Below are 22322 nucleotides of genomic sequence, written 5' to 3'. Positions count from 1 at the left end.
TCAGCCCCATGGGTGGAAGGCATGTTGCTAAGCTGAAGGGTCTTCTCCACTAACAGTTGGATCTTATTCAGCATGCTTGCATTCTCTCTAGGGAGGACTTGGTTGTTTGGCATATGGCACTTTCTTCTTCTCTATTGTGACTCTTGAATTTCTCATGTAATTAATATAGATACTCATTATGGAAAAAAAAGATTGTGCATACTTTACGTGGGAGATGGGACAGAATACAAGGCAGTTTGGAGCCTATGAGGAGGAGAGAGGCTTTTTTCAAGACATGGAATTCTGGCTTTTTCTTTATTTTCTAGACCCATATAGTCTAGCATTATAGAGTTCCCAACTAGTTATTCATTCAAGCCTTGTAATAAACTTCCTCTTGTTACATATTTTTTGATATGGAAGTCCCTTAAAGGGCTGCTTTATAGTTTTGCATTTTTACCTTGGGATGCTAGCTCCCAGTCCCATTGATAGAATTTTTTCTCTCCTCTGAAAAAAAAGGCTGGAGGGATGCAAATCCTTAAGCATGGCCTAAGCCATGGATGCTTCTCAAGATTTAGGTGGGAAATGCCCTTGGACAGCCACTGAAAAAGTGATTTTATCAGCCAAGGCTGATACTGTGTTGCCCTATATCAGCTTTTTGCTTGCACAATCTCTTTTATTTCATCTATACTCTGTTCTACAAACTCTAGATGACTCAACAAGTTTGCATGTTTTGCAGACTACTACTACTGTGTAATAATTTAAGCTAACCACTTTCCCTGTTCTTAATCTCGTCACCAACAGGAATTTGATCCTGTACCTACAGGATCTACTACCATAGTGGATAAGTGATCAGCCATCTAATCTCCACAATTTAAAGGATTCATATGAATTTGACAAAACAAGTAATATGAGATGGAGAACTATGGGGATGATTCCAAGCCAAGGACAGAAGGGGGCTCAATCAGCATAAATGCCAGAAGATAGCATCTAATTCCCTTGTACTGGCACTGTAGAGTCTTGGTGCTTATTCTGAAAACAACAATTTAGCATCAAAGTTGTCAATCATGAGTTGGCAGTATGAACACAGACAATGGAAGTTGGTGGAAAAAAACAAAAAGGCTTCCCCAATTTAAAATCTGTCTTGGCATATTGTGATTATAATATAGCAGTTGTGATTAAGTTCTTTTTCTTGCAAATAAAGTGTGGCTAATTATATTACTTCAGAAAAAAACCTGAACACAAAGAAGTGCTCATGCTCAACAAACTAGCTAGAGCTGATGCAGAGTCACAAATATATCAAGTATACAAGCCTCTTAGGGCGTTCTAGGGGGGATGGGGGCAAGAAGCCATGGAGGGGGAGTGTATCGCCATATGGGGCTGCCTGCCTGCATCATGAAAAACAGGTCCTAGCCGTCCCAAGTGCGCATAAAATGAAAACAGAGCTCCTGACTCAAGACTGCCCTGCACCTGGTCCCATTGACCATGAAGGAAGTGGATGATGGAGGTCCAGAGCTCAACTAAAGTCGCCTATACAGAAAGTCTCTCCCCACCAAAAAACTCCTGGCACCGCACCTTCCAAATATGCCATCCAGTGAGGCTCCCTACGATCTCCCAGACCTCAGAGCGGTCTGTTGTGGGCTCCAGTACTTGGCGGATAGGTAGGGCCCCCAAGCCAACCACTACGCACGACCCAACCTCAATAAAGAATATCGTGTCCTGCATCCTAGCCTCATATAGCAGGTGACGGCCCTAGCTGACTGCTTGCTAGCAAAAAGCTCCCCATGAGATACATCCAACGCTGGGTGCTATATGGCGGAGGATGTGGCATGCTCCTCTCCACACAAGTTGTGCCGCCTCACACGACCAAAGGCAGTGCTTTGGAGTTTCCAGAAACTGCTATGTGCAACATTTACACCCTCCATCCTTCTGCATCTGGGCTAACCAACTCCCCACTACCAAGCCTCCATGTGCCACCAGCCATAAGAAATACGATACCCTCCCCAGCCTCCAGCTATCCCATAGGCGGCGCCAAAAAGTCCGTCGAAAGGCATACATGATGCTGTGCTCCGCCCAATACCTGCTACGCGATGGCACCCAATCCATGTCCTCTTGCATCAGTATGTGTCTGTCAATCCTGGCTGTGTACTCCAGGAACCTCGATGGCTTCTTTGTGACCGTAGTGGCCAGCCATAGCCACTCTCCTGGATCCTAGTCTAGCTCATCAAGTGGCCTGCCCTCCCAAATCCAGAGGCGCCACTCTTGGAGCTCCTCCCAGAAAACATAGGGGTCCAACCGCCATGTCTTCCCCTAAAGGCCAACCAACCGAATTCTCCTCCACGAAAGGACAGCTATCCCCTCATCCTGCTGCCCTCTCTATCAAGGGCCAGATGCCCCCCCTCCTGTACGGTGAAGAAGGTCCCATGTGGGGCGCCACCCACTCTACCTGCCACCTGTAGAGGGATACCTGTCAGTGAAAACTTAGCGGCCCATATCTCCCCAGGCTCTATCCGCTCTCGTATCAAGGGGCCAAGCCACTCCTAAGGTATTGCTATGTCAATCTCCCTTCTCCTCAACTCAACTCCTCTCTGGCAACCTGATGCCCGCTACAACACCTCCTCATCCACCATCCTGTGCACCCCCTATCAGATCTTGATGGTGCGAGCCGGGCCGGCCTTCCAACCAGTCCATTGGATGTGGGGGCATTCGCCAATCTGTACCCCCTCCTAATCTCTAACCTAGGGGTACATTGGATGCATCCTCTCGGCAGCCTCGGAGGCTCTAAACTAGGGACTTATGCAGGCCTTGCCACACACGAAGTAAGCTGCGTAGGAAGGGGGATCTAGAGGGCATGATATAGGAAGGGGAATCTAGAGGGCATGATATGGGCCATCGTGAAGATCCATCTCAAGGACGGTCTCCAATCATTGCCCAGCCTCGGTTTACACTCCTAGAGACCCTCCTATAGTAGGATCTTCCAGCTCTGGCCTCCTGGTGTGAGATCCATCTCAAGGATGGTCTCCAATCACCGCCCAGTCTCAGTTTACACTCCTCAAGACCCTCTTGCAGTAGGATCTTCTACGTCTGCCCTCCTGGTGTGAGACCGCGGACTACTAGCTTGCCCAAAAGGACCAAACTCTGATACTCTGGGTCTATGATCCCAAGCCCTCCCTCTGACCGATGCCGGATGATGGTCGCCCATGCCACCTTGGCCCGAGAGTCCCCCTTTGGGGAGGAGACTAATAAGACCTGCCGATAGACTCCTTGGCATCCATCTTGAGCTGAAAATCACCTGGAAAGTCAACAGAGTAAGGGGTCCTTCACTACCCCACAATAGGTGGTGAAGAAGGCCTTAGAGAGGCCATCCTCTCCCGAGCATTTCTGCCCATCCTGTATATGGAAAGCCTCCTCTAATTCCTTCTCTGTGAAGGAGTCTAGGAGGGAGCGTCCCATCTTCTCTCTGACAAGGGACGGGATGTGATCCCAGACCTACTCTCTGCATCGTTGTCCTCTGATTGAGTCTGTCTCCTACTGGAAAATGCGTCTATAGTAATCGGTGGCAATCTCCATCACCTCGTCTAGGCTAGAGTGAATCCTCCCATACTGATCCCGAAGGCTGCGTATTTTCTCTCCTGAGATGTGGGGCTGATGTGCCTAGAAAAACTCCCTGCACATCGTGTCTCCCTTCCACGCCTAGAAGGCTCGTGAGGTGCGGAATGAGAATTCCGAGCACCTATCCTCTAGGCCGGCAATGGCTGCTCGTGTGCGCACCTCCTGTGCATGGAGGATGGGATCCCCTTGTGCCTCCTGAAGTAATCTCTGCGTGGCTGCTAGGTCCCGTTGGAGTGCTCTCTCCTCCTCCCAGCTCTGCTCCTTGGCCTATAGGGCTACCTCTTGGCAAATATTGCTCGACTAGGCTAGGACCTCTGCAACCTCCTCTATGATCCTCTCCTTGCTGCCCCACTCCCTAATCCAAATCTGCTCAGTCTGACTCTTCACCTCCTCCCTCCTATGGATCGAGTCACGGATCCATGAGTCCACCTCTAGGAGTCTTGTTGCAATCTCCACCCAGAACCTACTGTGTGCCCTAACCTCAATAGGGGCATAGACATTGAGGACTCCAAGACACGAGTCCCCAATATCCAACCTAATCCATAGAACCCTCCCTGCCACAATCGTCCCATGGTCCCATACATAGGTGCTGAGGCTCAAGCCAATCAAAGTGTATACACCTCCACTCCTACAGTGGGCCCTGAGGGAGTGCTCCCAATAAGTGTGTGAACTACCCGGGAGTACCTTCCCTACCTGCTAGGTCTGGGCGGAAGTGAGCTTGTGCTCTTGTAGCAGTAAGATGTCGATCTGTCTGGAAAGGGCAGGCTACAGCTCCTGCCGAACAATCAACTTCTTGGAACCACGTGCTCCACTATAGTAGAGACTATTCACATTCCAAGATGCGAGTTGTAAGCTCATAGGGAAACCTGTGACTGACCGAACAAGCATCTGTTGGGTGTGGAAGCTGCTCACGAAGAAGAGGAGCTGTGATGCATGCGAATACGCTCCGCTGCCGGCCTGGACGGTAAACTCCATTCCCCCATGGTAGCCCTCGGGCGGACCATGGGAGTGATGGATGCGCCTGGTGGCACCACTAGGGTATCTATCAACTAGGCTGAGAGGCGGGACTCTATGCACTAGTAGAAACGGGCCACCTATGCCAAGGACCACTCGATCGCATCCATTGAAGCTCTTCGTTGCGGGGGGGCTCGAAAGATAATGCTTACATGTGGGACTTGGGCCCCAGTCCACCAGTTGATGTCCATCATGCAACCTAGCAACTACTGAGAAAAAAGTGTCACTCCTCCATCCACTGGGAGATGTGGTCTACCACCTGGCTCTTGACCTCCTCTAAGTCATCGTCCAATCTCCTGTGTGAGAGGTTTGAAGGAAGAAAGTATAGTTTGGTCCATCCGGTGGTGCTAGTAGATGGACCTCGCCACTCCTCGACTTGCGTACCACAAAGATTCCACTTCCAAGGGTAATGGAAATTCTTCGCGCTTCGCAACTGTCAAGTAGGACTACGGCCCACTGTAAAAGAACTCATGTGGTAGCAGCTACGCCTGTCTCGGGAAGGTGTGACAAGCAGCATGGACAGATGAACTGGTGCTGTGGGGGAGGGGAGTGGGGGTCACCTGTATTGGGTGGGGATCAGGGGGGGTGGTCGGCAAGGGTAATGATGAGGAGGGGTGGTCGGATGCACAAGGCGAGTGTGTGTGTGTGTGTGCGTGGATTGGGGGGAGGGGGGTTGGTGTGCGTGGTGCTCGCCCTCATGCACCCTGCTACCGTGGCAGTGGTTGACTACGGCACCCCCTGCCATCTCCCTCTCTGTCATCTCTGGACCCATGTAAAGCCATTCGCATCCACTTGTGGACCTGTCGGCGATGCCGCCTTGGCTCCCAAGCAAGTGCACTCTATTGCCTGATGCCCAAAGTCATGGCAACGCAGGCACTGCCCTAGCTGCCCAATCACAATAACCTACTACCTGAAAGAGTGACCACCTGCCTCAATCTCTAGAAACTGTGGTATATTCTTTGTCTCCTTCACTGCCACCCATACCTTTGGGACTCCTGCAGCTGTCATTGCATCCGTGAAAGAGGCAAGAAGGACAATGCTGAAGAGCCATCCAAAGTCTTCCACTAACTAGAGATACTATATCGCCAGTCCCAGGAAGAGTAGGGTGACTGGGTGTCTAAGGAACTTGTTGTGGAGCGTGAATGCCTCCACTGTGTGAAACCACTGTACTAGGGAACCATGTAGATGACCCCCCTCGTGGAAGCATAGGGTGAACTGGCAAGTAGCTCACGGGTTGCATCGGCCAAGGTGAGTCCTACCATGAAGATCCCTTGACCCATTAGGACCGCCTCCATGATCTGCGCTATGCTGATGCGCAACGTGAAGTGAAGCGATTGGTAAGGGAACAGGTGGGGTGGGGGCGAGCGGCCAAGGGCAAAGAAGGCGAAGCAAGAGTGGGCGGGACAAGCACAGGAGCAGCCGGGGTGGGCAGGTAGGTCAGGCACAAGCGGGGCAAGCAGGTCAGGGCGCAGGCGGAGCAGCAGGTCGGGTGCAGGTGGGCTGCAGCCAGGAGCAAGTGGAGGCAGGCGCCAGTTGCCGCGATGGTACAGGCAGGGGTGGGGGCAGCGGTCGCGACGCGACGGGCAGGGAGCTTCCCACCCTGATACTTGAGAGGAGGTTGGCTTCTTGTGATTTAAGTTCTACATTACAAGTTTATAAGATTCAAGCCCTTAAATTATACAACTCAATCACCAACTTAAAGGGCGCAGGAAAACTGCTCATCTCTCCCAGTGAGTGCTTTGACATCAGACACCAATTGGTGGCTGCACTAATGACAATGACAAAGTTCACTTGATACAATGCCAAAAAAGCACCATGGCTGAGCTCGCCTATTTGTCGCTTAATTACACCCTTTCAGCTTATCTTAATACCCAGCCTAAAGCACAAGACCATCTTGCAATTTGCAGCATCAAAATTCATTCATGAAACAAGGCTTACTGTCCTCGCAAGAGAGGATTCTCTGAATTAAACCAGACAAAACTTAGTAAGTCCTAAACAACCTAATGTGTGTGCCAATGTCACTGATTCATTACATTCAGTAGTGATCTGGAGATTGTCATTAATGTAGGCTTTGGAGAGTAAGGACATGCCTACTGAAAGAATACTGTTCACTATCGCCTGAGGAAGTCCCAAAAGGTGATCTTCATTTCTGTTTCTTACTGTGCCATTTCCACTATATGCAGAGCTTTCCATATATATTGGAAAAACTGTAGATACTTGCTGATGGCCAACCACAAAACCAGGTTCCATTGCATCTGGCCTTTTTCCAATATCCATATGGATGGCATCATCCAGAATTATTTCTTCACTATCTGTGTGATACCTGCACCAAGTTCTCAAAAGTTTGAAGTTCTATACTGCGATGAAATCTGCGATTGCAAACACTGCAGTTCTAGAAACTTACCAAGGCCGGGTCAAAGGAACATATTCTTCTGGAGTAAGCAAGGCAGGATAAAAAAGGCCCATAGGTGGGACCTGCACCAATTAAAATTCACAAAAACTGAGCTACTGAAAGCATGAATACCTCCCTCCTACTATCAGTCTCTGCCTCCCTACCTTCAGCACTGATCAGTTACTGTAATCTGTTCCATGGATGGGAATAGGAATGAGGTTTTTTTTACTTATTTACTTTTCCTTCTAGAAAGCTTTATTGGGCACAAGACGCACTTGAAGGGAGATGACCTCACAAGAACACAAGTGCCCACACAGAAGAACAGGTTCAAAAAGCCAACAGGCTGGCAAATTCGCAATTATTCATATGGATCTGTTCAATCAGAGACCCTGAATAGGCCAAGGGATAATGATACTGGAAAAAAAGGCACCCAAACAAAATAGGGATAACCTATTAGACCAGTGTAAAACTTGCAATGAGCTTGAGGACAAATGCAGATCTATTTCAAATGTGTGTCCCCATCTAGACTTCATGATATACATAGAGGCCAAGTGAGCAGTTTTCCACACCACCCATTTGCACAAATGGCAAGGGAGGTGTGGCTTATACCCTCTATTGAGAGGAGCTCCAAGGAGTTCCATGAATCCTCAGCCAAAGCAAGGAGGCTTGACATAGGTGCATCCAATGCTGCATAGAAACAGGTTTCCTACGATACAAAACATACAAAATGATTCGTAAGCAAGCATTTCATCTTGACTCAATCAGGAAATATGGTTACTGGAGATTTTTTCTACACCACTAGAGCAAAACACTCTAGATAGGGTAATGATCCATTGCATAGGGCCCTTTGGGGGAAGCAGGTGGCCAAAGAGTACTACACATCACTGCTCAAATGGTTGAGGAAAGAAAGAAAGAGAGATAGAAAGAAACACATATGATTAGGCTCTAGGTCAGTCCAGGGATTCATCTTTCCACAGTATTAGCCAATACTTTGGAAACCTCGAGGTTAGGCTGATCTGTTCAACCTTGGAGGACCGGCTTCGAAGGCATTGTCCCTTGCCTCATTCTCAACCCTTATCCCCATGGTTGGATTGGGCCTTTGTGAGACCAGAGGCTTTTCAGAAACAATCAGCCAATCAGATCTACCACAAAAGGGTAGAGGATAAGAGATGGACTATGGAGAAAGCTAATAAAGTTTGGTCTGTTCAGGACAGTACAGCTAACTGGCACAATCACCTACTTCATCTATGGAAGTCAAAGCTTCCCTATCAAGCAAAAGTATTTATATGGAGACTTCTTAGGAGGGTCTTCCCTCTAGCAATGTGCTATGGGCTCGCACATTATCCCATGGCAAATGTATTTTTTGTAGTACTTGTGATGAGACCCCTACTCATCTTTTCCTTTATTGTCCGATTGCCAAACAAGCTTGGGACTTTATCTCTGGAACGTGGATCTTGCTAACACATCAAAGAATGCCCATCCATTCTTGGGTCTTAGGCAAAATGCCATCCATGGCCAGCATCCTTGCCTCTTTCAGTTCATGCAGTGGACTGGTCTTTGGCACATTTGATGGACTCACAATGCTTTTATTTCTTATTCAGCCTGGAGTATCCATGGTCGTGTGGATTGAGACTTTCTATTTTGGCAGATTTCTTTCATGGTTTCAACTAGCCTTAGAATTGGAGAGCAAGGTTGTCACGTACAAAAAGTACGATATGGTATGGTATGATAAAATGTGGTATTAAATGGTACCTTGAGATGTTTTTTAACAAACAAATGTCGAGAAGTTGTTTGAATCTCAAACAACATAATCTTACAAGGGAATCATATTAGTATAAGAAGCATTTTTTTAAAAAGTATCCATTAAGATGGTACCTTATGGTACTGCTACGTAAGGTATGATACCTTTAGTACGGTATAGTATGAACCCTTTCATATGTAGTACTAGTACAACTACGTTTGACAATTGGATCCTATGATACTCTTCGCTCCACTGCTATTGTGCCCTCTTCATGATCCTCCTCTCTTGTTCCTATAGAATGGTGTTTTAATAGCCTTTTGGCTTTATGAGTGTTTGTTATGGGTCTTTTGTCGCACTTGACTAGCCTGAAGACCTTATGCAAATATTTTCCTAGTCTTACGAAAATATTCACTTTTTGTTGCACATTATGTAGGACATACATTGGCCAAGTGAAGCACAAATCAATGGTGGCTTGGGATGTCATCATATAGCCCAAATCTATGATCAAGCTTTCGGATCATTTACAAAGATACTCAGAACAAAGCCTTATTGGCCAAGCTTTTTATCAGGGTCTCCTTCCAATCGAGGAGCCTTGGAAGAAACTTCTACCATGGAGGCTTCAACCTATTACACCTACACACAAGATTCTACGAGCCTAGCATTTACTAGATTTTCCAAGAGATTAGAACCAAAGACATGAGGAGTTTCGAGATCAGATTCACAACTGCTATCATCACAACACGAAGACTTTTCATCTCAACTCGGTAAAGAAATGCTTGAACAAAGAATGAAAACTCAAAGTGTACAAAAGGAACACAATAAAAGTAGTACAACTCCAAGAGAAGAGAGTTCACAATGAAGACTAAATGAGTGAATGACTCTAACTATATTGGTATAATAGAGTGGGCATCAAACCTTCATGTCTCGAATGGACTGGAGATGAGGTAAGCTAGAAGAGTTAGAGACACTAACATACCACCTCCAAGAGTGTACCGTACCTCAAAGAAATCCCAAAATGCAGCAAGCAATCTCTAATGATGATCAGCACAACAGAAAATAAAGATCAATGTGAAGAACCTGTCCAAAGCAAGCTAAGTGCAAAGGGTGGCAGGCAGGGCAGCCTGGTGGGTGCAACTGGCAGGTGGCAGCTGTCCTGAAATGGCAACTGGCTGCAAAATGCAGGACAGGCACTGATGGCAGCAGCAGCTAGTGATGATGTGAGTGCTTGGCAGCAGCTGGAAATAGTAAATGCAGCCAGATTTGGTCCAAACACGCACTTGGCAGCACACAATGTTGAACTAACAATTCATTAGCTTTCATTAAACAGCCCCAAAACTTAAATTAATTAATGAATTTAACCTTTCTGTTTGAACAAATGCAGTCCTAGAGAGTTTCAATGTCCCACATGCAAACCCTAATTTGGGAGGCCCCAAACTTTCTATAAATAGACAAGCTGCCCTCCCACTCAGTCAATCTCGTTTTTGAAGATTTCAGGTGCTAGAACTTCACTCCCCACACCCCGTAGGCAGAGGACATCTCAGCTGAAGCTGCGCCACACTACATACCATCATTTGGCGCATGTTTGCAGTCTGCTTCTCGCTGTTCTCTCTCCTATCACTATCCCCAACTATCCACCACTGCTTAGACTTTGCATTTAGCCCTTGGCATCAGTTTTCAGGCTGCATGTACTGCTCTCCATCGACTATTTGAAACCATCCCCAGGCTGCATTTGCTGCACAGAACACTCTACCTACTGCTGGCGTCACCATCCCATGCTGTGTTTACCCTGTGCAGCTGCTGCCTGTAGTGGGAGGACCACTTGGAGGCTGCCTTTTGACCTCTATTGCAGCCTCCGTGACTGTGAGAAACCTTTTGTTGCTGCATTTCCAGATTTTCTCTCTCCTTTGCCTGCTTGTCACACTAATCTTTCTGCTCACAGCTGCATTTGCTACTCTCAAACACCTTTAAGGGTTGCCTCTACGTCTCAGGATCTGTCAGAGTACAACACATTCTCCAGCTCATACTCTCTACCCCAATCCTTAAGACACATGAGTTCAGGGGTCAATCTTCCTTCAATGCATAGCATGTTTGCTGCATGAGCATTGTACTCTATTCAAATTCATTCAGTTTCTTATTCACTAAGTCCATTGTCTTCGAGTTACCATAACCCAAAGTGTGTTCTATTATCAGTTTGTACTTTGTCGTACGATTGTTTTCGAGTTTTCGCAATAGGGCATTCCTCCACACCCAAACAAGAATCAACTTGAATAGATAAATGCAGATGTGGAAGATGACCAGCAGCCCAAGAAATGCCCAAACTGGTAGGCAACACTTGTAGACAAGTCGCCTCAGCAGTAAAATGTCAGAAATCAGTGATGGCAGCACTGTCAAGTCTCCAATACTTAACAATCCGCTGAAAGGGGTGTGGATAGCAGCAAGAATGAGGGGAGTAGGTGGGCATGAGCTGATTGAGGATCATGGAATGATTTGGGATGAGAGGCTACACTGAAGAGGCTCCTATTTATAGAGTAGTGGGGGTGAATTTGACCTACTGTCAAAACTAAGGCATTTAATTTAATAAATGAAGCATTTTTTACTTTTTGGGGCTGGTTCAAAGGGACTTAAATATGGGCTTAGTAAAACCATTATTTAAGTGCATCAACATCCTCCGCCAACTACCACCCACCATAGTCGAAGAGAGGAGGAGGTACTCTCTTCTTTTCAATCACTATTTGTGTTCAAAGCCAAGCTACACTATTGGACAAGGCACTTACCTATCCGGTGAGAGGTTCTCTTTATAGGTTGCTGCCTCAATTAGAGAATTGTATGCATTTCAAGATCTACCATAGGAGACCCAGAGGCAAAGAGTACAAGGCCTCAAAGGCACCAGAAATACAATAGAGGCTGTACCTACGGAAGTACCTTTAGAATGGAGGACAAATACAACCACCTCTCACACTTGGATTGATCTCTTCCCTAGAGGAGACATCCTCATTGGGATCATTGCAACTAGCAAGGACAAAATATTCACTTTCACGGTGGAAGAGGATGGTCGCCTCCAATGAAAGGACTTGGATCAAGCAGAGTTCACAAGATGTTCTAGACAAAGGATCACAATACTAGCACACTGTCAAAGGAGGTGGTACATAAACCTAGACATAGCCACTTGCTTGTTGCATGGATAGAGACACCAGTCTTATCAAAGGAACCCCTTTCAAAGATTAATGTGGGATCCATGAGAGTAGGCTTGAAGGGATTCATTCCTTGATAAGCCATCTAATGTAGCCTTCTTTGGCTACACTAGCTAGCTAGGGAGGAGGATTTAGATGAGTAGGATCAAAGCACATCCAATAGCTACTACACATAAGCATAGATAGGGCATCCTAGAGCATTTTCAGTCAGACCATAAACATGGGTAGATCACATCTTTAGGCCTAGGAACATATCCCTCTTCCTATGGCTATTGGTGTTACACTTAGTGTCTTCCTCCATAGTTTTGGTGTGAACACTCCCTTATCCATGGGTGTCGGGCAATTCTTATCTTCTAGCTAGACAAGGGCTTTTTCCACGTGTGAAGACCCACTAGTGAGCATGGTACTTAGTTGCTTAGGGATTGTGCTTTCATCATCATTCTCACATAGTGGATGTGACCTTCCACCACTCTCTTCTGTCTTCGTTCATTTTTCTAAATCCTAACCTAGCAGTGGTATCAAAGCCATACCTCTTCTCAGTCGCCACCACTCGGCTCGTGAGCCACCCATCACATTTGCATGTTGATCTACCTACACGACCTATTGCTAACCTTGTGCCTACAGCCAGCACTCCTGTCCCGCACGTGACAATGTCCCAGCCACATCTACACCTACTTCTGCAAAATCTGCCCAAGAGTTTGCATTTGTTTAATCACGTTGTCCTTGCCACATTCATTCAGCCCCGACAGTCCCTATCTCACCAGCTGACAACATGTGCCACGTTTTCTTCGGAGCCTCATACCTTCCAAGTTATAAAATAACATTAAATACCAATCCTTAATCAGCCTTTGAGTTACACAAGCCTTTGCTCGTGTGCAACCCTCTCCACAGCCACGAATTTGGGGGATTTTTGACGCAAACATCAATTTCCTCCCAATTTCTTCAAAGAAATTGAGACTTTTTCCAAAAACCCCAAATTACACAAGAATTTTGCAGATTTTGTGTTCAGTGCACAAAAATAGCCCAATGTCACACCAAAAATTTGGGCTTTTCACATTTGAGCCCAAATTTCATCAAATAAATTTGAGGCTTTTCTGAAATTTGTTCAAATCCATTGACATTGGGGCCAACTACACCTTCTATACTGCCATTCATGGACATTCGATTCTTTTCAACTACAAATTTTTCTTTAACATCATCATTTGTACGCACAATTGAAATTTTTTTTGCCTTCTCTTTGTTTTTTCACACTGCTGCACCTACAGGTACAAATTTGGCAGCAGCTATTGTGAAAAATAAGTTGTACGCCACAAGCAATGTGTTGTGAAGCATGTTCAGGGATTTTGATAAACTGAATGGCACAAATTATCTAATGTGGGCATACATAATGAAACATGTTTTGCTTGCCAAATAGCTTTGGGGAAATGTATCTAGTTCCAATGTTAGACCTGAAGACCCCAGTACACAAAATGCTGCAGGTTCATCTAGTTCATCCACTATCACAAGAGGATCTTCCACTACAACCCTTGCTCCACCCCCCAGCGTTAATCAGCTGGCAAGACACCCGTGCACATGCTTTGATTACATTGTTTTGCAAAAGATAGATTATTTCACATATTCGTGTTGAGAAACCAAGTCATTCAACACATTTTCCCTCCATTCCTATTTTTGGTTTCCATTTACAACCCCAAAAAGGCTTTTTGTACGCCCTTCGAGAGAGTCAAGGCGCCACTCGAAAGACTTCAATGGGCAACACTCTAGAAAGTCTATGACTATATATACAGCATTGACACCCCCCATTCATTCATCCCACATTCGTTCCTTCCAACATTCTCTCACTCTCTTCCTCTCCACTGTTTCTCACACCCCTCTTGGAGGACATTGCAATTCCTGGTCTTTACCTCTCTATGCCAGATGCCTTGTCTCCTACACCTATCCAAGTTGCATTTTGGATAGCAAATTCTCTTCCTCCACTTGGCGACCATCTCCACCATCTAGCGTCGAACTGTACCCAACTTTTTGACTGCACATTCTCCTCCTCCACAAAACAACCATTATCTCCATTTGGCGTCAGTAGGCACCTACGTTTTTGCTTCCACATCACCTCTCTCTACTAGAAACAGTGCTATCCAACTGGCGTCAACCTCTTGAATACCTATGTTATTGGAGTTCCTATTCCATCAAGGGTTGGATTTCCTCATCTCACAAGCCGTCCTATTCATCTTCATCTTGTGGAGTACGCATTTGTAGTTGATCTTCTTCCTTGAATCTGATGACATCAAGACGGTGTTCCACTCCCTCAATGGCTGCCCTTCATCTTCAATATACATCTTCGACATCCTACTGCCGGAGATTACGTTTCCCTCCCTTCATTGTGCAGATTCCCTACAAGTGTTGCCACCTGATCAAACACGACAATGCAATTATCTTCAAAGCTTTGGCTCTGTTGTATCAGCTTTGTTCACTTAGCATGATTCAATGCTTCATCTTCTTCTTTTGTGTTTTCCAAGTTGTTGTTCTCTTTGATTGTTTGCCATACACACTGTGTATTTCCCCCTCCAAACCATTGTCTTTGGTTTGCTTCCACAGTAGTCATTTCTTGATATGGTATCAGACCATACCTCATTTCTTGACATGATATCAAAGCATACCTGTTTTCTTAACGTGCTATTAGATCATACCTCATTTTTTGACATGCTATCAAAGCAAGAGGCGCTCAGAGAGCTGCAAACATTCTCCACATTGGAGAAGACAAAGACAAGTTACTGATTCAACATTATCTTTTGATCTCCCCCTTATTTCTATTGTATCATTGGGAGGTATCTTTCTCTTCTTCTCCCTCCCTTTCCCAATTAACACACCAGTACCATGGCTTCTCCCTCGACATATGGAAACTCTACGGAGTGCTCCTACTGCAACAAGAATGGTCATACCACTAGAGACTGTCGCCTTTGACCCTTGCTCACCACACCAACAGAGTATGTGTGTCTACCACCAAGCACTCTTTGTGCCACATCCCCCTTCTAGGCCACAGAGATTATTTTGCATTGGCTATCAAAGTATTATACTCAATGCAATAAGATGCATCCGATGCACATTAAGTCCTTCCAAGAAAAATGAGGATCATCAAGCTTGCCACGACCTCTTGGAAAGTACAAAAGGTAAAATACAATATGGTACAATAAAACACCATACTAAATGGTACCTTAAGATTGATAAGGTACAATATAATATTAGTACAAAAAAAGACTAAAGATAATAGAATAGATGTTTAAAGGCTAACTAGCAATGCTATTAGAATATATAAGATGAATACTTGAGGGTGATGTGATGAAACCTCATGCTACATGCGCAACCAGTGCTACCGTTACCTACAACAAACAAGTACATAGATGGAAGTAGATACATCATACATGAAAGATCCTACCAATAAGAGAAGTGTAGGCTTGAACGAGAAGAGAGAGGCTTAGGGGAGAGAGAAAGAAGAAAGAAAAAAAGAAAACAAAAGGGAGGAGAAAGAAATAAAGAAAGTTGTAGGCTTGGGGGAGAGTGGCCAAAAAGGGTTTGTTTTTCATACTAAATCATACGAATACATGTGGTATGGTACCATATGGATCGCACTATACTACATACAAAGACAACCTTGCCAATGGCTTCCACGGCCACAGCTTGCAATTCTACAATCCACTCCCACGAGGGATAGTGATTGTCAAATACCATCATCTCATCAGTGCGCTCCTAAGAGAGAGAGGGTGGTTGTTCAACTCCTTCCTCTTTATGACTTCTACACATAGTATGGATTAATGGTTAATATTGAAAAAACCAAGATCTCGATCTTCCACACATTAGTCTCAATGACGAGTAGATCAGTCTTCACCCTAGGAGCCAAAGAAGTACACGATTTGGCCTCGTACGTCTACTTAGGGATCGCTTTCACTACATCTGGTGGGAGATTCACCATGGTCGATGGCACAAGCAGCCAAAGACTAACTCACACCACACATGAGGATATGCAGTATTGGTCATGATGGAGAGACGGTGCCACCAAGCACACTTCTAGGAGCCTCACACACAGAGACGGCTATTCGACACACTCGTCACACCAGCCATAATGTATGAGGCACCTATTTGGACCACTAGCCTAGCTACATACTTATAGACACAGATCGAGAGCACAGATCATTATGCTCTCGCGGATGATCCACAGCAAACCATCAATACCACATGAGATTATTAGAGCTGAGTTTGCTACACCCTCCATGATGATGGAGGCCCTCATTCAAACCATCAGCTTCGTACCCAAAGTACATGACATACACCCAGATAGACTATCTAGGAGGGCCTTTGAGGCCTCTAGGTAGCTAGCTTAAGGACAAGAGACTTCATGGTATGCACAAGTGATGGAACCTAACGGATCTCGACTAAGTGAGCTGAGGGTGAACACATCGGATATCACACAGAGAGTAGAGAGCAATAGAGAGGAGAGTGAGCATGACACACTTGATGTTCGATACAAAGACGAGTGTACCACTTTTTAGGTTTTGATAATATATATAAAGTACAAGAGTGTAAGGGTGCATTCACACCCAAACACTGTAAAAGGCACAATGAACCTTTATTCTTAACAACCTTCCACCTGAAGGCAACGCCTTTGAAGGTGAGGAAAGAATCAGCTAAGTCTATGTATGTACAAAGTTGAAAGACACGTATACTATCCAACCCCCATCATCAAGCGGCAATGAGCAAACCGCTCGACTAAAAGACCCTTAGTGAGTAGGTCTGCAAGGCTATCATCTATATGTACCTTGACAAGCTCAATGCCTTTGTTGTCAAGTACATCCCTGATAAAGTGATACTTCACCTATATGTGCTTTGTCTTTGCCTGAAAAACAAGATTCCATGCTAGCATGATAGCACTCTGGTTGTCACAGTGGAGGGTAGGAACCTCTATAATACCAAGCTCTCTCACTAGACGTGAAAGCCATAAAGCCTCTTTGCACGCCTCTGTGGCAACCACATATTCTGCCTCTATAGTAGACAATGCGACACACTTTTGCAACCTAGATATCAAAGAGACCACTCCTCCTATGAACATAAACACATATCGTGAAGTAGACTTCCTGCAATCAGGATGGCTAGCATAGTCTACATCCGTGAATCCAACAACAGATGACTTCTGCTTACCAAAACAGATACACAAATCCTTTGTGCCCTTAAGGTATCTCATGATACCCTTCAATGCTTCCCAATGCTTTTTGCCATGATATGCCATATATCTACTAACCACTCCCACCACAAATGCAATGTTAGAATGTGTAGCAACCATAGTATACATCAACCTACTAACAGCTGAAGCATAGGGTATCTTGGCCATTTCAGCCTTTCCATCATCAGATGTAGGTTTGTCATCTGCACTAAGTTTCATATATGGAGGCAATGGTATACTAATGGCTTTCCCCCCCTCCATATTCAAACGTTGCTGAACTTTCGTAATATACTTCTCCTATGACAAATAAATAAGACCCTTTGATCGGTCTCTGAGTATACGCATGTCAAGAATGTGATTGGCCTCACTAAGATCTTTCATATCAAAGCTATTGTGTAAACTCTACTTCAAGGAGTCCAAGGCATGCACATCCTTGCCTGCAATCAGCATATCATCCATATACAAAACCAAGAGAATAAGGCTACCATCTGCTACCTTCTTGGTCTATAAGCAGTGATCAACTTGGGAACCATGAAATCCTTGAGATTGCATGAATGTATCAAATTTGTGATACCATTCTCGTGGTGCCTACTTCAGCCCATACAAACTCTTGTTGGGTTTACATACCATGTGCTCTTTTCCCTTTGTAGCGAAACCTTCAGGTTGTTGCATATAAATCTCCTCATATAAATCACCATGTAGGAAAGTGTTTTTTACATTCATCTATATGAGTTCCATGTCTTCAGATGCAACCGAGCCCAAGACGGTTCACAAAGTAGTCATTTTGACTATAGAAGAAAAGATTTCATCAAAATCAATTCTATGTTCTTGATTGTACCCTTTAGCGACCAAGAGTGCCTTGTACATTGGCAACGAACCAGAAGTGATGTTCATTTTATAAACCCATTTGCAGGGTAGCATTTTTTGTCCTTTTGACAAATGTACCAAATCACAAGTGTCATTCTTCATGAGGGATTCCATCTCTGATAGCATTGCTTTGTGCCATTTCTTACTATCCTGTCTGTCCATTGCTTCTTAGAAGCATGACTGTTCACCACAATCCACATAGTTTACACCAAGAACGAATCTATCTGGCTGTTTTTGCACTCTAGTTGACCTACGGACCCAATGGTCAAGATTTGTTGGCTATTCAGCCTGCGAATCTGCATTAATAGCTTATTGTTCTACAAATTCAACATGTTGTACAACTGGTCCAGGTTGTTCCAAAGGCACATGTTCTTGCTGAATTTGTAACAAATCATGGGCAAGATCTTGCTAATCATTTCTAGCATCATTCCCTACATTTTCAGGGACATTTAAAGCAGGTATTTGCTGCTGTCTAACGGGCATTCTTTGCTGTCCTATTGGTACATCCTCCCGGAATACAACCCTTCTGACCTCCTCTCTTCTTTCAGGTTGTTTCTGCATGTGATCTTCCCGGAAGATAACATCATTGTTGCATACTACTTTTCTTTTCTTAGGATCCCATAATTGATACCTCATCTGACCTTCATCACCATATCCTAGGAAAATACATTTACAAGACTTTCACTCAAGTTTGTTATGTTCTTCCTTGCGAAAGTGCACAAATGCCTCGCAGGCAAACACTCTCAAGTGAGCATACGAAGGTGGCTTGCCCGACCACTCTTCTTGAGGGACTTTCCCCCCCCCCCCCCTCCCAAAGACCTATTTGGTGACCGACTAATCAAGTGTACGGCTGTCATAACAGCCTCTACCCAAAATCCATGGGGTAAAGCAACATGGGACAGCATTGTATGGACCTTGTCTTGAATGGTCCTGTTCATATGCTCTGCAACACCATTTTGGGGCAAATTATGAGGGGCAGTAAGCTCCCTTTTAATCCCTTTGCTCTCACAAAAGTCCTAAAAGGCTTTGGACATATATTCCCCACCATTGTCAGAGCGAAGGCATTTCAATGTCTTGCTCATCTGATTTTCAGCAAGTGCCAGGAATTTCTTAAATTTACCCAAGGCCTCATCTTTCCTACGGATTGGATAAGCCTATACTTTGTGTGTGGCATCATCAACAAAGGTAATGAAATAGTTTTTCCCATCTAAAGATAATACTGGCATTTGACATACATCTAAATGTACCAACTCTAAGGGTGAAGACTTTAGAGAAAGATTTTTGTGTGATGTTTGAGAATGTTTACCATAAATACAATGATCGCACTGTTCAAAATCAGCCTATCTCAAAGACGGTAAATAACCCAAACAAGAGAGCGCTTTCATTCCACATTGATTCATGTGTCCCAACCGGCTATGCCACAAAGAAACATTTGGCTGCTCAATTATGGCGACTACATGGTCACGCACACTAGATACATGCAAAGGATACAAGGTATCACTTTTGGACCCCTTGGAAACAATGCGAGAGCCCTTACAGATTTTCCATTTGCTATCCCAAAGGGGTGTGGGTGTGGGGTATATCACCAACTAGGGCTGCCTCCCTGCATCACGAAGAGTAGGTCTTGGCTGCCCCAAGTGCGCATGAAATAACAACGGAGCTCCTAACTCGCCCTGCACCTGGTCCCATCAGCCGCAAAGGGAGTGGATGATAGAGGTCCAGAGCTCCGCTAAGGTCGCCTGTACTGAAAGTCTCTCTCTGCCGAAAGCCTCCTGACATCGCGCCTTCCAGATATGCCATCCAATAAGACTCCCTACGATCTCCCATACCTCCGAGCGGTCTGTTGTGGGCTCCAGTACCTGGCGGATGGATAGAGCCTCCAAACCGACCACTGCTCACGACCCTACCTCGATAATGAATATTGTGTCCTGCATCCCGGCCTCATTCAGAAGGTGACGACCCTGGCTAACTCCCTACCAATAGAAAGCTCCCCATGAGATACATCCAAGGTTGGGTGCTATACAGCGAAGGATGCAGCATGCTCCCCTCCACACGAGCTGCACCTCCTCACATGACCAAAGGTAGTGCTTTGGGTTTTCCAGAGGCTGCTGTGTGCAGCGCTTACAACCTCCCTCCTGCATCTTGGCAAGCCAACTTCCCACCGCCAAGCCTCCATGTGCCACTAGCCATAAGAAATACAGCACCCTCCTCGAACTCTAGCTATCTCATAGGCGGCGCCAGAAGGTCCATCGAAAAGGCTCCATGATGATGTGCACCACCCAATGCCTACTACGTGACAGCACCCAATCCATATCCTCCTGTATCAATACGTGTCTGCCAATCCTAGCAGTGTAATCCAGGAACCTGGATGGCTTCTTGGCGACCACAATGGCCGGCCATAGCCACTCTCTTGGATCCCACTCCAGCTCATCAAGTGGTCTGCTCTCCCACATCCAAAGGCATCACTCCCTGAACTCCTTCCATAAAACATAGGGGTCCAATCGCCATGTCTTCCCTTGAATGCCCACCACCCGAATCCTCCTCCACAAAAGGGCGGCTATCTCCTCATCTATCTCTTTAATAGATTAGTCCAGACATTTTTAGATGGCATCCCACGAATTCGTCCTTGTGTTTTTTTATGACATCATGGCCTATTCCAAAGAAGAGGGAGATTATCCAAACCACCTCAGAGTTGTCCTTGATACCTTGAGGACAAATAAACTATATGCAAAGTAGAGCAAATACATGTTCTTCAAGAAGAAGATCAAATACCTACGATTCATTGTTTCAACTAAGAGAATCTCAGTTGATCGTACAAAAGTGAAGAATGTCCAAGAGTCGCCACCTCCCTAGACTATCTAAGAAATTCGAGGATTCCTAGGATTCCCTCTGCAAAGAGTAGAAACAGGTATGGGGCCAGGGGGCTGCCATGTCGAACCGATCTCTCTAGCCGAAACTCCTCCCCTCGCCTTCCGCCTATGAGAACCCTGTAAGGGTGGAGACCCCGCAAATCCAAATCCAATTCTTATATACAATTAAAATTGAAGAGATAGAACATGCCCACATCCATGATAAAGCATCCACCACAACATTATCTTTTCCAACCATGTAGGATATTTCAAAATCATAGCTTTGAAGAGTAGCCACCCACCTTCTTTGTTTAGGGGACAAATTTGGTTGGGAAAGAAAGTATTTCAGCACATGGTGATTGCTCTTTACCTTGAAATGGCTGCCATATAAATAATGATGCCACTTTTTTATAGCATGCAACAAAGAATACTTTTTGTTGACAATCCTTGGCACCCAAATTCTTTTGAAGCATGAAATCAGCAATTTTGCAATACATCGCCACAGAATGGACCCGTAAGACATATGACAACTCTTGATTGTTAGTATTCAGTAATACCGAAAGTTTTTCCATGGTATCTGAGCATGAAAGGCCATCATAGACACCATCTGTCTCTGTGGCGCGGGTAGTGGATGTGGGGGACTGCGGTCCTGCCGGGTGAGGCGGGTAGGGGGAGCTATGGAGTACTCTGCCGAGGGGCCGTCGCCACCTACTCCCTGCTGTCGAGGCTAGGTCTAAGGAGCTGGCTGCGCCCCCCCTACTATCTCCCTCACTGTCGTCTCTGGACCCGTATGAAGCAGCTAGCGTCCACCTACGGGCTTGTCAGCAGAGTCGCCTTGGCTCCAAAATGCGTACAAACTGCTGCCTGATGCCCAAAGTCATGGCAGTGCAGGCACTGCTCTAGCTGCCCTGTCACAATGACCTACTGCCTAAAGGAGTGTCTATCTGCCTCAATCTCTAGGAACTGTGGGATATTCTTGACCTCTTTCACTGCCACCCATACCTTTGGGACTCCTACTGCTGTCACTGCATCCGCAAAAGACGCGGAAAGGACAGTGCCAAAGAGCCATCCAAAGTCTTTCACCAACTCGCGATACTCTAACGCCGGGCCGGGGAACAGGAGGGTGACTAAGTGCCGAAGAAACCTGTGGAGTGCAAATGCCTCCACAGTAAAGCCATTATACCAAGGGACCATGTATATGACCCCCTTCATGGACACATATGGTAAATTGGCAAGTAACTCGCAAGCTACATCTACCAAATTGAGCCTGACCATAAAGATCCCTTGGCCCATTAGGACCACCTCCACGATCTGCGCTATGCCGATACGTAGTGTGGAGTGAAGCCAGTCCCGAAGCTAGGCCCTGGCTAGGGAATGTCCTACTACCTGACCATAAATCGTTGTTTCCTTTAGCTCCAACTCCTTAGCTCGAACGGCTAAGAGCTGCTCCTCAGAGAGGACAACATGCAAGGTG

At 45.6% G+C, this 22322-nt stretch overlaps 1 protein-coding gene across 4 annotated transcripts in view; it reads right to left on the bottom strand.

The window, feature by feature from the left end:
- ARP9 (actin-related protein 9) overlaps positions 1 to 22322 on the bottom strand; it is a 173663-nt gene that overhangs the window by 61140 nt on the left and 90201 nt on the right. For all 4 annotated transcript variants that reach the window (XM_087691493.1, XM_087691495.1, XM_087691496.1 and 1 more), the window contains exons 14-15: positions 7007 to 7077; positions 6693 to 6925 (exon numbers count right to left, since the gene is read on the bottom strand). In XM_087691493.1, coding sequence (XP_087547619.1) covers positions 6693 to 6925; positions 7007 to 7077 — 304 coding nt within the window. The remainder of the gene's footprint in view (positions 1 to 6692; positions 6926 to 7006; positions 7078 to 22322) is intronic.

Source organism: Lygodium microphyllum, chromosome 13 (assembly GCF_053477565.2).
Source record: "Lygodium microphyllum isolate KBCC chromosome 13, Lygodium_microphyllum_v1.1.10, whole genome shotgun sequence".
Classification (NCBI taxonomy): Eukaryota; Viridiplantae; Streptophyta; class Polypodiopsida; order Schizaeales; family Lygodiaceae; genus Lygodium; species Lygodium microphyllum.
The sequence above is the reverse complement of the archived record's forward strand: the minus strand, read 5'-3'. Positions and strand labels throughout refer to the sequence as shown.